Consider the following 17,258-nt stretch of genomic DNA (forward strand, 5'->3'; position numbering starts at 1 on the left):
AATATTTATATTCATTTTTAGTTCAAGTCGAAAATTTTCCTAACAAAAAAAGAAATGTTTGTCAGTTTTCTATTCTTTCTCAGAACAACTTTAGTTAACTTTTTATTTATTATGAGTTTGCCTCAACCTCAACCCTATATGCGTTTGCTCGTAAACACTTTAAACGATTACGCTTAAGGCGGAAAAAGTTGGGTAGAGTCATAGCTCCAGCTCATTGCCGAGGATTGCCGATCCAATCCAAAAATATTATAAAATACAAAGACAAAGATGAAGTAACCATATACATATATATAAGTAAACAAAGAACTCTCAGACGTAAGTTTTAACTGTAATATGCAGAAATCTTTTATAAAAGAAAAATAAACTGTTACTTTATGGCATTAGCTTAAATGCTATAATAACCTCTTGTTGAACTTAAATTGTACTTAGCATGTAAATTCTCTGAAACGCAGACATACACACATTCTTTCACACACACACATATATATATTTATATATATGTATATATATATATACTAATATGCGATATTATTGAGATGGTAAGAAATATTTTATGGTACATGCATATGGCATACATCATATGGATGGGTACAAATGCATGAATGTAAACATACATAAATGTTTTCATGGTTGTAACTGATGATCAAAATAGGTGTAAATTGAAATTGAAATTGAAACTGAAAACAAAATCGAAGTTGAAATTGAAATTGAAATGAATGGCAAACGAATTTTACGTACGTGCTATCATTTAAAATATGTATGTAAAACTGCTTTAACTATGCTTTACAATTTTTACAAATGTAAATGTTTTTTGTCATATAACTTATGCATTTTTTTCAACGAATCTAAATCGAGAACCGATCCGAATCGAAATCGATATCGAAAACGAAAACGTAAACGATATAGCTTTTTAGTTACTGAACACGTATTTGAATACGATATTTTATTGTTTCTTATACACATGCTAACAATATTCTTTACTATATTATTAAATTCGATGTCAAATTGAATAACGTAAAGATATTTGAGAATCATGAATATTCCCTCCAAAAATAATTTTTAAAATTATGTATTTTGCTAAGTGGTCGGTCACAAATCGTTCGACTATGGCTGCATCTCTGATAATTATAATGGAACGACAAGTTTTTAGCATATTGAAGCATATTGTATTTAGCTGATGTTACCAGTTATATTTAACATTAACATTAAAATACTTATGATTATTATGATTATTGTGTATTGTATGTGTATGTGTAACGTACAATGTTGTGTACATGTAAACTTCTTGAAAAAAAAAAAAAAAACAAAGCTCACATAAAAAAACGATAAAAAAAACAAAAACAAAAAAAAGAAACAAAAAAAAACTTTAAAAAACGTGTGGCTCTTGCCATTAAATTGTAGTCAATTCTTCGAATGTATTAGACTAAGTGAGAAAACAAAATGAATATAAGAAACGTATGCATTACATTGCAAGCAAGTTGTACCGAAAATGATGATGATATATGGACACTATTTTCTAAAAATATTACAACAATAATTTATTGATTTGTTGGCGATTTTATAAATACATACAAACATATGTATACACGTACATACATATTATACAGTTACTTTTGTTAGCTAGCTAAAAACGACAACGACGACAACTTAGGTAGCGCTGAGGTAGTTAAACTTTATGAATGTTGTACCCGGTACACCCACTAGCATGAGACAAAGAGAGAGTGAGATCTGTACAGAACCCTGCCTCACAGATGAACGACGATAATTACCGTTACCTACCTACTAGTTAGCAATGATGTCCGCTGTCTCCTTAGACAAGTACACACACATACACATATAGAACAGTCTGACACAGACAGACAGACAGACAGACAGACATAACACACACACACACACACACGCACACACCCACTCTCTTACACTTTGTTGTATTCGTTGTACTCTGCCATTTTTTGGTGTGATATTCTATTGGTTGTGCGACTGCTTTAAGGTCGTTATACACATTGTTGCATTTCTACAAACAAAAACGAAACAGAAATAAAATTTTGTAATGAGTTCAACTTCAATTTCCTGACGTTGCTTTAGTTGTACAAATTTATACATTAGGTGTTTATTTATCTATACGTTTTACTCCTATAGAAACAAAACTGTAACTATTTGTTAACTATTTTAGTCCATATGTTACATACCTTTAGGTTTAAGTCGTGTAATTTAATCAAAAATCATTTGAGCAACCTTAATGGAAATGAAGTAAACTTACAAAGAATCTAGTAACACAAAAAAAAGAAACATTTAAATATGTAAAACACAAATAAACTGGTGGTCATAAAAAAAAAATTAAATTGGTTTTTCATTCAAATTGTATGCAGATCTTTCACAGCTACTGCTGCTCGTTGGTTTGGATATTAGCTAAAAGCTTAGCAAAGCCAACAACCAGCAACCAGCAAGCAGCTTTTGCTTTGCCATCTGAGCTCCGTGGCTAGTTTGTGCCGTTCGCGCTCTTTCTCTCTCATTTGCTTAGTCTTTCATTCTCTCTCCCTTTCTCTCGCGCGTTGAGTATCTATCTGCTTGGCTCTCGCTTGCTCTGGCTCTCCCCGCACTGCCAGCTTTGTCGTGTGTCCTTTGCTTTCGTTTTTGCACTCCTTTATTTAGTTTAGTGTGTTCAGTTGCGTTCTGGCATCGTATCCTGTCGTTGTCGCTGCCTCAGTCGTTGTTGCGTCCATTGCGCCCGCGTTCCGCGCTTACCTCAACCATCGTTTCGTTTGACTTTGAGTGCATTTAGGGTCGCCTGCAGTCATTTTACCTTCCAGCACTGCCGTGCATACAACAATATTGACAAAGGCACATTTCTGATTGCCAAATAGGTGTTTGGCCAGTGCAGTTATTGTGTCGCTGGTGACTAGATCCGAGTTCGACTGCCTAACGCAGTTCACGTCTAGTTCTGCAGCAGCTCCACCCCCGTCCGGTCCGCCAATTATCGTTTTCGCAGTGCGTCCGGCTTAAACGGCTTCAAAATTAACTACTCAAAGTATCATCACAACGCTATGTCCCTCTCGGCCATAGCCAAGGTAAGTGCTCCCTCCGTGCTCGGTGCCCCCGGTGTTAAAAAATGAAATGCTTGCTGAAAACTCACTCATCCTACGCCGCCAAAGACTGTCAGTTGGTTTGAGTTAAACTCATACTGCAAACATGCGGTTTTTGCCCATGCGCATAGCCGAAAGCTTTTGCGCTGTTCTTCGCACTGTGAAATGCCGCGTCCAGGGCTGCCAGGCTGTGCTCGGGAGCAGGACACCGCGGCAGATGTATGCAGCAGGAGGCGGACTCGACAACCCTGCTCGTCGCACACAACTCAAACTTCGGCTCTCAAAAGCAACCCCTAATCAGTGAAAAGCACCCCAGCGAAACTTGTGAGCCATTTTGTTGCAGCGCTCGCGCTGACTCTTGAGCGCGCCGTGCCGTGGCCGTCTGCGAGTGTCCTTGGCGCGTCGTACAGGCTTGCTTTTGCTTGGTAGCAACCAGGACAACGTCAAATTGGTTAAGGTTAATGCCCCTAGCCGACCTTGATGTACGACACACATCGGAACTCGGCGCCGACTCGGCCTACTCTCGGCTCCCTGGCATTCTCGGGATGTTTCCGAATTTACTTTCACATGGGTTCAACGAACTTTTAGGCAACTTATTATGCTCCCCTATGTATGTATGTATCTGAACATACATACAGACCAGACCCATCGCTCTTTGTTGGCCTATGTGGACTGGCGCTTATTCCTGGAATTCGTCTGCTTTTTGGCCGAACAGAATAGGGTCCTTTGTATATAGATGCATGCGCACACACACATACCTACATTCATATTATTTTGACGCTTGTCCGGGCCATTGGCTCATGTTACTGTTGCTCAGAGCATTTAGTCCTTCGGCACGGGCGGTCAGTGTGTGTATAACTTCCGTAGCGCTTGCAGCAATTGGCAATTAGCACAAGGCCCCTATATGAATCATGTGGGTATTCCAATAGAAGAGGCTAGAACTAATTGTGTTCGAAATTAATAATTTAGTCAAGTTAAATTGGGCTTCTTGCGAAATATTCCAATTGAAAATATACTTAACGCCTGTGAAACTATTGACTTAAATTAGTAGTAATTAATCCGACGGGTGATATTCGTATAATATGTAGGGTTGATAATAAACCACAAAGATGCCTTGAACCTTTCCAAATAAATTAAATTGAAGTCGTCTGAAGACGGAAGTTATATTTGTCGTAGCATACTTTCAGGCAGCTTATCTAAATTATGGAAATATGGAAAAACAAATTAAATAATTAATAATTAATTCAATAGTGTTAAAAAGCTAAAAAATTCCTGCTAAAGTTCTCATGTTGCAAATCGACATTGAATAAAAACAATTTCAACAATTTCAGGACGTAAGATATTTAACATTAAAAACGATGCAGTCGGCGGTAACTAACTGCTCAATTTCTCAATTTTTTATACCGATTCTATCAATTATTTCCTCTTTGGAAAAAGCTCATTTTCAAAAATAATAAATAATGGTTTAAATCACAAAAAACAAAACAAATCAAAAAAACAAAAAAAAAAAAAACAAACAAACAAAAAATAGATCGTGTGGCTTCAACATTAGTAAATTTTCCTAGAGAATTTTGAGTGATAATGTTATTAATATTTACAGGTTTGCTACGACCTGATTGCCGGCTATATAATTTATTGGTCTATTAGCTTAGAGAGTCAGCCTAATCCACCCTTAAAAGCTAATCTCTGGTAGATACAAAATGTTCACAATTCGTCATTCTCCTAGTCGCACAGCCTCATTTTTTTCTGCTTAGGAAATCGAGAAACTTAACACCAATGAATATGGAAATCTTAAACTTACCTAGAAAACCTCGTAGGATGTTGTTTTATGAGTTACGAGGTTATATTATTTATTTTTTGTGATGCTGTACTACTGCTGATAAATATTTTTATTTTCGAGGCCCTATCCCTATCCTCCATTCTTGTTGTGTTGCCTAATCTTATGTGGATTCATACAGAAGATACTGTTAGCCTTACCGTAGGCCATATGTCAGAATTGAATGTATTTTATCACTGACCTAAGAGAACCGAGAAAGTAGTAGTAATCTCTGTAAAACTTGTTATTTAAGTTACTCATTTAGTTAAATTATAATCCCCGAATGTTAAGGCTACTAATATGTATGCATTTTTGGATTAGAATATTGTATATTGAAAACAAATGAAATATTTCTTTTTGAAAATAGCGGACTTCAGTTATTCCAAGAATGTGATACATACAATAACAGCAAAATGGGCTGAATAAACAACAATAAATTGTTTAGTCATAATATATTATTATTAAAAGTAGTATTATAATATATTCAAACTAACTATAAAGTGGCTGCCACACTGGCCAATTCCAGTTGTAGAAACCGGTGTGACCGCAGCCCGGATATACCTTCATGAATATGTATTTTTATCAGCACTGCTTATAAATCTGTTAGGCTCTCGAGGAACTGGTTTCACCAGAGCTTTATTCTAAACATGCGTAGAGGGTGTGTGCTATTATTCTTCGTGTTGATGTGTGTGTGTGTGTGCGTTATCAGTGCCAACCTGTTCTATGTCGACTTAAATTGTTTATTCAAATGAGAGCGGCACACATCTCTCAAAAGGGGGCTGATACGGCAGCTCGTTGAGATTGTGGTTTCATTTTGAGGCCGGTACGGCTCGAGTTGGCAACTGGGGCACAGGGAACTCTACGAAAATGTCGACTAATCAAGATTCTAATGATTCCCAGCCGATACTCTACTCGTATTGGCGCAGTTCGTGCTCCTGGCGAGTGCGCATTGCGATGAACCTGAAGGAAATACCCTACGACATCAAGCCCATAAGTCTCATCAAGTCGGGCGGAGAGCAGCACTGCAATGAGTATCGAGAGGTTAATCCTATGGAGCAGGTGCCGGCCCTGCAAATTGGTAACTAGAGCAATGATGCCATGTGGCTAGTCATTTCTAAGTTCTTCTCCATTGCAACTCTCCATTTAGATGGGCATACGCTGATCGAATCGGTGGCCATCATGCACTACCTGGAGGAGACCCGTCCCCAACGTCCTTTGCTGCCACAAGATGTACACAAGCGGGCCAAGGTCCGCGAGATAATTGAGATCATTTGCTCTGGCATTCAACCGCTTCAGAACCTCATTGTACTCATCCACGTCGGCGAGGAAAAGAAGAAGGAGTGGGCACAGCACTGGATAACACGTGGCTTCCGTGCCGTGGAGAAGGCCCTGTCCACATCGGCTGGCAAATACTGCGTTGGTGACGAGATCTCAATGGCCGACTGCTGCCTCGTGCCGCAGGTGTTCAATGCCCGAAGGTAAGTCGTACATTTCAGCATTATTCCAAGTATATTTGTGACTCCACTGATTGCCTCGCAGATTCCATGTGGACTTGCGCCCATATCCCATTATATTGCGGATTGATCGCGAGCTGGAGAGCAATCCAGCATTCCGAGCTGCTCATCCTTCCAATCAGCCGGATTGTCCACCGGAGCTGCCCAACAAATAGAATTTTCCGATGACAACTGCAAAACGCCGTAAAACTAAAAAGTGAATTGCAGTTTGTAACACCCATAGTACATCTATAACAGGCGGAAACCCAACAAGGCGGCAACAGATATAAGTTTGGAGCTGGAGAGTCAGCTGGTGAGGCGGAGAGAAACAGTCGGATGTGATTCAAAAAATTGCTAACAGCATTTAACTATGCATAAATGCATAAAAATACTATCGATAAAAATAAAATTTTTAATTGGCATTCAAAACCAAACCAAAAACAATATTAATTATTCTCAAAAAGAAAAAAAAACATGATTTAAAAATTGTATTATTTCTTTGGTTTATCAATGTGAAAACAAATTGTCTAAAAGATGAACTCATATGTAAAAACGTATTTTTATGAATTTTATTTAGGCTAACAGAAACAAAACAAATTTAAAAACTAAAAAAAAAAAAAAAACAAAAACGAAAAAAACTACAAACAATTTGCAAACTTAATCATGACGAAAAGCAAAATTTAATTCAGGGATTTAAAAAATGAAAATAATTTAAGTGCAAATTTACATTCTCTAAACTAAAACGCGCAATCGTATACACGTATGCATACATATGTAAGTTAACTAGAAAAGTTGGGCGCTTTACAACGTAACTTTTTGATGAAAGTACAAAACTTCAGTCAACGAGGAAGTAAACTCCATTAGCTGGCAGAACCGAAAAACCAAAAGAATAACTAACAAATTATTGAGAGTATACATATAAGGAACTCATTCACACTTACCATACTTAGGCATTTAATCGGAGCGCTATAGAGTTCTCCTGTGACTAAAATATACTATAACAAATCAAATAATTAAATGTCTCTTTGCTAAAACAAAAGTATATCTACTATGTATTTGAACAAGTCAAATGTAGACTCTGTATTTAACTAAAAAGCACAAGCCAAATGAAAAGCCCCATTAAATCGTATGCACCTAACGAATATATTGTATGTAGCAGTTGATTGCTAGTTTTCTTCAAATCCATTTCATTGTAGACCTTTTCAAAACAAACCCGCAAATCGCTATCAGGTGGCTACATATAAATCGAATTGCCTGGTCTCGCATCCAACCGACTAACATATACTATGTTAATACCCACAATATTGTAACAGTTCCAAATATTAATTACATATGTATTACAAACAAGAACAAGAAAAACCAAATAAACTTCTTACCGAACTAAATTGTGTCGATCACTTGCTGTTAACAAATATTGAATAGCTTGCGTGAGCGATGTATCGATATTTGTAGCATCGATAGTCCAACCACTGATAAGAGCTGCATTCGCTCACTGAATGCAAACCCATACATATGTATATAAACAAACGAATAAAATAATATTGATTGATTTAACCAAGTCAAGTGCAATGAACATGAGTGGATTGAGAAGCTCAGCAGGAAAATGTCTGCAGTTGACCAAGAATGGTATACGTAGTTCCAGTTCCAGTTCTACGATGTCCAGTGATGCAAGGCCAGTGCTCTACTCGTATTTCGCCAGTTCGTGTTCCTGGCGAGTGCGCATTGCATTGGGCTTGAAGGACATTCCGTATGATATCAGGCCAACCAATCTGATCAAGCCCGATGAAACCTACTGCTATACGAATGAGTACCGGGAGATTAATCCCATGCAGCAGGTGCCAGCACTCAAAATTGGTGAGTTTGGAGGAATCGATGAAGTCACAAGATGATCAGGTTTAGATGTTTAGATGGCCAGACACTGTGTGACTCCGTGGTGATTATGCATTATCTGGACGAAACTCGACCCCAGAACCCGTTGCTGCCGCAAGACCCGCTGAAACGTGCCAAGGTGCGCGAGATTGTCGAGATAATTTGCTCAGGCATTCAGCCATTGCAGAATCGCATCGTTCTAGAGCACCTGGGTAAGGAAGCAAGCATGGCGTGGGCGCAGCATTGGATATCACGGGGTTTTCGTGGCCTGGAGGGAGTGCTTGCCACTTCCTCTAGCAAGTACTGTGTGGGGGACGAGATCTCCATGGCAGATTGCTGTCTTGTTCCACAGGTTTTCAATGCCAGACGGTGAGCTCTATATACAAATCAATTGAACGGAAGCTTCTAAAGCATATTTCATCTTTCAGATACAAAGTCAACCTGGATGCATTTCCGAAAATTGTGGAGCTCGATCAGAGATTGGCAGCAAATGAAATTTTTCTTGCCTGTCATCCTCACCGTCAGCCCGACTGTCCAGCCAAGCTGGCCAATAAATAAATTGTAATCACTATCTGAAAAAAGAGTCTGCATTTCCAAATAAAAACTCTAGTTTATTTTAAGTAAAATCAAAAATTAGATATACATTAAAATTGAATGAAATCATCAAGTCGAAGACTAATGAAAAAATCTGTTTCTTTTAATATATTCTTTATTATTTTTTTTGTTTTGTTTTTGTTTTTATATAATCTTTCTTAAATGTGTAATTCATGTTATATGTATGTGTATTTTATAACTTGATGTACCTTGACTTGGATTTTTACTTTACAATTACTTCTGTTAATTCATTACGGATCTTCTAACATCTCTGTTGGTGTTACGGCTTGTTTTGTTATGCGTGTATCTATATACTTGTATGAATATATATAAATATGCACTCAACAAATTTCACTATAACTACTAACATTACCATTTACCATTAGCATTATCTTTTCGGTATAATGTATTAGACATTATAATCGATACACCCGATCCTAACTAACATGAATTTGCTTTCCGTTTCTATCGTTTTTGTTATTGTGTCCAGCTGCAGCTGCTGTTTGGCTATATGTCGCGCTGATCGTAAAGAGTTTCATTTCATTTGATTTGGATTATGATTCCTTAGGTTAAATGTACTATATGCAATTGTATATAATTAATATGTAGAGGGTAACTGTTTGGTTTGGTTTGTTTGGTTGTATACTCTTTAAGTTGGGCGGGCCTCACGGCTCCATCATCCAAATTGTACAAGATTTGCTTTTATTATACGAGAAGATTCAAAAATTACGTTTTCTTTTTGTTTTACTTTTAAAATTTGAATGAGCTACGTTACGTTTTGATTTTGTTTTGTTTTTATTTTTAACACTCTAGACTATTTATATTTATAAACTTATTTTTGTTTTTCGACTTCCAAAAAAATGAGACAAAAATCAAATAGAAAAGAAAGCAACATACGTTGAGAATTGAGAAATGAAATTCTTTATGAAGGTTCTGTGAGATATTCGAAATGGAAATCAACTAATGGGTAAATATATATTTATAAAACCTGCTGCTTCGCTAGTTTGAATATCATCTTTATACAAAACTTCAATTGATTATAAATTTTAATAGAGCATAACTAAATATCATCTATGTTTTGTTTTTTCTTTTCATATATATATATATATTTATATATATATATATTTATTGCATTTACTTTATAATGAAGATTTGTTTTTTACTTTTTGTTTTGTTTTTATTTTTTCTCGTTACTTCCTCGATATTTTGTTGCTAAAATTTGTTTAAATATTTTGCTATATGTATAAGTAAAACTTTCATATTTTTATACGAATCTTTTTGTTTTTGTGTTTGTTTTTTTTTCGCAGTAAGTAAATACGTACTTATTTTATTGCTAATTAAACAACATATCCTAGGCCGTACATGGCTCTTGTCATACAAAGAATTTGCTTCTACTTATTGAGTGTTTCAGAGCCACAGTAGTGCACCTACACATTCGTGTGGCTGTGTGTGTGTGTTAGTGTGAGTGTATTGGTGTTCGTGTGTGTGTGTGTATACATACATTCAATTTATACATACTCTATTATACAATTCATTTGTTAATAACTCACTTTCATTCACTTCGTCTCTTTGTCATTATTTACTTTTTTTTGTTTTTGTTTTTTTTTTTTTTTTTATCACAGTCAAATCATAAAAGATTTAGTACTTTTACTTTTGAATGAGTTTCCATGATGTTTTGCTTGCTTGAATGTCTGCGATTACGAGCGTTTTCAAATGACCAACGTTTAATTGAGGTTTTCTTTCGCTTCAAAATTTTATTTTTATTTGGTTTGTTTTTTATAAAATTCTGGTGTATTAACATTTAGATTTCGTTTCTTTGTATTCTTCGTAAAGTGCAAACTGAGTTTCGATAAATTTTCGTGTAAAAAGTGGTTGGTTTTCCTCTCTTTTTGCCATAATTGGACAATTTATTTAGTAAGTAGTTGTTGTTGATCTTGTCTAAGAAAGTTGTTAGGTAAATGTTTGTATTTGTTTAATATATTACTTGTATATACTTTTGGTGTTGCTGCATTAATCGTAAAATCTAGTGGCTTGTATAAAAGCTTCAACAGAAACTCCCCACGTTGTGCCTCATACTTTGGCGACAGCGCGAGAGCAGCGTTGCAACTTTATCTATTATTAGTTAAATTTTGCTCATCCTAAGGTACTCACGTATGCTTCTACTATCTTAGGTTTCATTTGATTCCATTGAAATCTACGTTAAATATGAGAATAAAATCAAAACTTCGATTATGAACAAGAGTTAACTTTTTTGTTTTTGGCCTTACTACTGACTGATGCAATTGTGAAATTGAAATGAGATATTAACTATCCTGGACTTGATCATATATATATATATCAATACATATATAATTACACATATATATATATAGTTATATAAGAAGGTAACGTCTGACTGGGACTTGCGTTCAATGAGCTTCTGTTTGACCACTGCACTGTGATGCCAGAGTCTTTGCTTTGGGCTTTTATAGTTTTAGTCCAAGGCTACTTTTGCTTCAATCGATAACGGGCAAGGAAACAAAATAACAAAACATCCATCATGGCAAATTTGTGTTGCAAGGTTTTGAGCTGAGCTGCACATGCCGCTATGCTTGGGAGGGTAGGCTTGGATCTCTGAAGGACCAGGGAGTGGGGGCGTGGCCAGTTGAAAGTGCAACCCCGCACAGCACCATTGGCGATTGTTTTGTATCATTGTTAGGCCGTTTATTTGTATGAATGAATTAATAATAATAATTTGATGTATCACGCTAACAACTAGTTATATATATTTAGTATGTACGCATTTACTTTATGTATGTATGTATGCTTGTATATATATTCAAATATAATTTGTTTATTATTATTAATAGGTTCAATGTGTTTGCTGTAGTTGTTCTTGTTGTAAGACGGCTTCTCATTATTGTTGTTGCCAATACCATACTAAACACTGAATGGCAAATGTGGACAACTACATACATACATACATTGTACATATGTATGCCAATTTTTGATTTGGGTTTTTTTTGTTTTTGTTTTTGTGGTTGTATTGTTTTATTTTATTTGCAATGGCATCTAACAATCAAAGTCTGGACACGCTGCGTATACGTGATAAATAAATCTGCATTGCTTTGCTCTTGCCACAGAACTTTACATTCATATATTATATTTTCATTTGCACACTTGTTAACGGTATGTATGTGTGTGTGTTTTTTTTTTATAGTTTATATATATATATATATATATATATATATATGTGTGTGTGTGTGTTTGTGTGTACATATTACTATTATGCATTTATATTTAATTGTCCTAATAACAGTGTGGAGGCAAAGCATAACAAAAATTATAAGTAACAATTTCATTTATGATTTACATACTATATACGTATAGATGCATGTATGTGTGTATGTATAGTTTTTCTGTTTACCATACAAGCGAAAATAAATCGGATTTTTATTGATAAATGTAACTCTTCCTCTTATCTTATAAGTTTTTATTCATATATTTTTACAGAGCAAAAACTGTGGTTCATTTTGTTTTTTTTTACTTCTTGTTTTCGTTTACTTGCGCTCTTGTTTTTAAATGTTTTTTTCTTTTCTTTTTTAGTTAGTTTTTTCTTTATTGTTTTTAAACGTTTTAAAGTCAAGATTGAAATATTTATATATATAGTTAATAAAAGTTTATTTTGCTTAATTTTCATTTGCACTAGTTTAACTCTAATAGACTCCGTCGCTGAAATAACAGCATTTGTTAATAACTTTTATAAACCTCGCAAAATAAAATATGCGAACGCCTCTCCGAAGGATCTAAAGCTGAACTAAAGTGTCTGGGATGCTGGGAAAAGAGGCGTGATTGAGTGATTGGCTGATTGGTTGATTGGTTGATCGATTGATTGATGTCATGAAATGATTCAAATATGGAGACCGATTGAATTGAATTCTGATTGATTAATTATTTATAATCCGGGCTAGAAGAGGAAGAAGAGATGCATTGAGAATCGTTGTAAATATTTTGGGCACTTGAAGCTGGCTTTATTATACAGCGAAATGAAAGAAAAACAAGCATAGTCACATGGTCTGACGGTCTGGTGGAACCCCGAGCTCAGTATTTCGTCTTCTTTTTCGTCACACACTCAGTCGATCTGGCATGGCGGAAGGCATGGGCGTGGGCGTGGCATAGAGATGGGTCATATTAACATTGATAACGGGTCAAATTTACGATTAGGCTACGATTCGGCGACAAGAACAAGAGCGAGAACTATTCGGACCAGTGGCAAATATTTGATGAAATAAAATGCCCGCTGCTTTAGTAAAATTTGTTTTAGTTGTTTTGCTTCTGAAGTAAAGCTTTTCGTCATTTCAGAAAAAATTAATTATTTCATAATTAATTTCGTGTTTCGTTTAAATCGATATCTATACGCAACATACATATATATGCATGTGCACATACATATATACAATAATAGCTATTCGCTTTTTGTTTGCTTGTGTTTTCTCTCTTTTATTTTTTTTTTTTAGTTTTTTTTTTTTTAATACATATCACAGATCCAGTACAAATATACATATGTGTATATTTGTTTTTGTTTTTTTAATCTTTGTTTTTTTTTCTTCTTCGTTTTCTCTACATTAATTAGAAGATACCATATAAACCTCATACATTTAACATAACTCAGTGAGCAGGCGCATATGATAATATATATTTTAGTATGTCCAATGTTTGAGTGAGGGGGTGTGAGTATGCATGTGTGTGTGTGGGTGTGTGAAGTATCTATGAATATGCCATACATGCCTATGCATATGTAATACCATGTGTGCATGTATTGCATATGCATGGCGCCGTTGCTTCTCTCTCGATTGCCATGACAAAAAGACGATAAAATGTACGAATTTTGTTGTTTGTATTTGTTGTTGATATTGTTGCTGTTGCTTTTGCTGTGGTTGTGATTATGGAAGGGAAGGCCTAAAAGGGTTTCAGTGTCTTATGCTTGTTCCGTTTGAGATAAGTTTCTGCGAAATTGTATTTCAAGAATTCAATGTTATTCTTCATCGTTGTAGTCTTTATATTGCTTGTTTTCTTCTAATCATATTTGTCTCGGTATGTGTGTGTGTGTGTGTTAACGATTTGCCATTAGGTTTGACGGTCTATTATTGCTGTCAATTTGATTTGTTATTTTGTTATTAGCCTGCACTCTTCTGTACGCCTTGCTTCTCTTAAAAATTATTGAATTTTTTTAGTTATTTAAAACTGTAATTACACATTATAAGACAACAAACAAAAAATGTTTTCTTTTTTTTATCATTTGGTTGTTTTTATACTCATTTTTTTATCTTTTTTTTTTTTTCTTCTTTTGCATGTTTCAAGGCACACTAGCATTTTCAACTGTACTTTCAATATTTCAATGTTATATTATTTTTTAACTTGACTTAAGATTTGTGTTTCATGTCAATGCTTATTAAAGCGTTTTATATGTTTGTCACAATTTTGGGTTTTTGTTTGTATTTTCATTAAATTTTTCTTTTAGAATATTTGTAACTATTTAACTCTTCGTCTGGCGCAAATTTATTATTATTATTCTTATATTATTTATATAAATATTGCACAAATAAGAACAAATGTAGATAAGCTTTAACAATAATAGCAAAAAATAAAAATAAAATAATGTGAACAACTTTTCAACTTATTTGCATAAACTTAGCTTAGAGTTGGGTTTATAATTCATTTAGTTTTTTTTTATTTATTTATTTTTTTTATTTTTTTGAGCGTTTTCAGTGATTGTTTTGAAATTGAACTGAGAGTTTGATTGTTTGATTGACTGACTGACTGACTGACTGTTGATTGACATGATAATGTTGCAGAATTGTTTAGAGTACGCTGTTAGTGGAGCTGTAGTGGTGGTGGTGGTTTGTGAGTGGTTTGGTTTTCGTTTTGGTGAATAAAATGGCTTTTCAATTAAACACATTGAGATTTTGGTTTATTTAGTTTTTGGCAATATTTTTATTTAATTTTTGCTTTTTTCTTCATCTTTAAATTAGTCAATAATAAAAGGGAGCTTTAAACTACATAATATGTGTGTGTGTGTGTGGGTGTGTAGGTGTGTGTGGCCATTATAAAACAATATATATATGTCTTTATCATTATCTTTACAGGTAAATCATATGGATGTGTTTTAATGAATATAACAAATCGAAGTGTGATGCTAAAATAATTATTTTCGTTTGCTTGTCTAGCATATAAATACAACGGGATATTTGTTGGCCGATTTGTGTGTGTGTGTGTGTGGATGTATCCTTTACAGAGCCATTGAAATATTTATTTTAAATTAAAGTTAAAATTGTGATGTATATTCTTTTTTTTTTTTTTTTTTTTTTTTTTTTTTTGTTTGTGGGGGTGAAGAAGAGCAAATGTAGTACTTAAGATTAGAATGTATGTCAAAAATAATGGTGAACAGAATTCCAAAAACAAAATATAATAGATAAGAATTATGGTGAATGTAACAATGTGCCAAACGGATTTCTGTCTCTCTAATGGGCCAAAACAATATAAAGGCAATAAAAAACAAGTTATGAAGAAAAAAATTATATATATGGAAGTCAAGGGATCCAGTTGGAACTGGAAACTAAAAAGTCGCACAGACAATTAAAATATATAAGTATGAGGATTAACAAATTAGCATAAAGGAGCATAAAATCAATATCAAAAAGGAGACTCACGTGCGCGCGCAAAACATTAACACCACTTGTATATATTTTGGTATAGTTCGTACCACTCTTTCGATTAAATTAAACAACATTATCATGATCAACATTTTTAACAATATATGTATATCATAATAGAATATTAAGGGCTAAAACGTATTATTTTTATATAAACATATGTGTGTGTGTATATATATATACAGATATAGACATGTATATGTATATATATATATATATAGATATATTTAGTGATAGATATATATATATACATATTTATATAAACATAGCAATAAGCACAAAAGGGCAACAACAGAAAACAGAAACAGAAACAGAAAACAAGAAACGCAATCAGAATCGTGTTTGAGGTAAAAAGTGTATCAAATAGTTATTATCACTAGCCTGTCAAGCGTTCATTTCCTTTATCATTTCAATTGTTGTAGGTGTGTATTTATTGTACATATATTTCATAGCGCATATACATGTCTGTGTATGTGTGTGCGTGTGTGTGTGTGTGTGACTGTGTATGTACGCGTTTTCGTGTCTGTATGTGTGTGTGTAGTAAAATATTTACCTTATTTGGACACCATTTTCTTTTTTGTTTTCTTACTCATTTGGAAAATCACCTGATGTTTTCACTGAAAACGCTCTCATTACACAAACATATCGATTTTCATTTTCATTTTCTTTTTTTTTAGTCTAATTTACTCGCTTGTGTTTACATGTGTGTGTATATGTGTGTGTCTGTGTGTATTTTATGTTATATGAAGACGAGCCAACAATTAGTTTATGAATCGCATACATGTACATATATGCATATAAATATATGTATGTGTAAATGTATATATAGATATATATGTGTATATATCTGTATCTAGTTTTTAGCTTCTCAGAATGCCAAAAGGAAAACACGCAACATATGACAACAACAAAAAATAAGCAAAGGTATTATTATCCCAAAGGTAATGATCATATTGAAATTTATATATATATATATGCATGTGTACATATGCATATATTGAGCGTGGCAAACAAATGCAGCTTTTATATTACAAGGTTTTCTCTCAAATCAAATTTGCTAAGGCTTCGAATTCATTATTTCATTAGACAATTCTTATCAGAAGTTTCAATGCATTGCTAATGCCTTTTGATAATGGCTTAGTGTGTGCGTGTGTGTGTGTGTGTTGGTGTGTGTGTTTGTGTGTATGTGTTTTTATGGCTACTGCTGATGTTATTTGTTTTAAATTAGCTTTTTCTTTCATATTATTATTATTATTGTATTAGCTTTGTTTTTGTTTTTGTTTTGTTTTTCGTTTAGCTTTTCATTTGCATATTGTATTTTGCTTTTCTTTGTTTAAATAAATGAACCATTTCTTTTAGTTATTTTTAAGTTTTTCTTTTTTTTCTTTTGAGGAAATACGTTTTGTTTATAGGTATGTTTTATATGGGGGGATAGCTGTTGTTGTTGTTTTTTGTTGTTGTGCTGGTTGCTTGATTGCTTGATTATTAATTCACAACAGTGGTTAATGGAATTTGACGCGCCCTCTTTGTCTCCTCCTCGTTGATTTTTTGTTCAATTAGATACTGCGCTTTGGCAATGGCACTCGGCTGACCAGTTATGGTTACAATGCGATTTCTAGTGCCAGGTGCGAATATGCCTTTTTTGGAAATTTGCACATTTGCGCCAGAAGCATGTTGAATTTCAACTAAACTACGACCGTTCGGACCTGGA

At 34.2% G+C, this 17,258-nt stretch overlaps 3 protein-coding genes across 28 annotated transcripts in view; 2 read left to right on the forward strand and 1 right to left on the reverse strand.

Moving 5' to 3' along the window:
* Nucleotides 1–2,650: 2,650 nt before the first annotated feature.
* Nucleotides 2,651–7,410, forward strand: LOC108614268 (putative maleylacetoacetate isomerase 2). Of its 3 annotated transcripts, none has more exons than XM_018008322.2 (4): nt 2,651–3,068; nt 5,800–5,977; nt 6,047–6,377; nt 6,439–7,410. In XM_018008322.2, the coding sequence occupies exons 1-4, from the start codon at nt 3,045–3,047 to the stop codon at nt 6,566–6,568; spliced, it is 663 nt and encodes a 220-aa protein (XP_017863811.1). In that variant the 5' UTR covers nt 2,651–3,044; the 3' UTR covers nt 6,569–7,410. The 3 variants fall into 3 exon arrangements, with proteins under 3 accessions (XP_017863811.1, XP_017863819.1, XP_017863803.1); XM_018008330.2 differs by lacking the exon at nt 2,651–3,068 and adding an exon at nt 3,130–3,996; XM_018008314.2 differs by lacking the exon at nt 2,651–3,068 and having other exon boundaries at nt 4,032–5,977.
* A 393-nt stretch (nt 7,411–7,803) lies between these two features.
* On the forward strand, nt 7,804–13,373 carry LOC108614261 (putative maleylacetoacetate isomerase 2). Its single transcript, XM_018008302.2, has 3 exons — nt 7,804–8,246; nt 8,300–8,630; nt 8,690–13,373. Exons 1-3 carry the CDS (start codon nt 7,889–7,891, stop codon nt 8,817–8,819), a joined length of 819 nt encoding a protein of 272 aa, XP_017863791.2. The 5' UTR covers nt 7,804–7,888; the 3' UTR covers nt 8,820–13,373.
* Nucleotides 13,374–15,177: 1,804 nt separating this feature from the next.
* ps (RNA-binding protein Nova-1-like protein passilla) overlaps nt 15,178–17,258 on the reverse strand; it is a 34,434-nt gene continuing 32,353 nt past the window's right edge. For all 24 annotated transcript variants that reach the window (XM_089469834.1, XM_089469946.1, XM_089469936.1 and 21 more), the window contains one exon: nt 15,178–17,253. In XM_089469834.1, coding sequence (XP_089325960.1) covers nt 17,033–17,253 — 221 coding nt within the window. In that variant the 3' untranslated portion in view covers nt 15,178–17,032. The remainder of the gene's footprint in view (nt 17,254–17,258) is intronic.

The sequence above is a fragment of the Drosophila arizonae genome, chromosome 2 (assembly GCF_054131065.1).
Source record: "Drosophila arizonae isolate 15081-1271.41 chromosome 2, UAZ_ARI_1.0, whole genome shotgun sequence".
Classification (NCBI taxonomy): domain Eukaryota; kingdom Metazoa; phylum Arthropoda; class Insecta; order Diptera; family Drosophilidae; genus Drosophila; species Drosophila arizonae.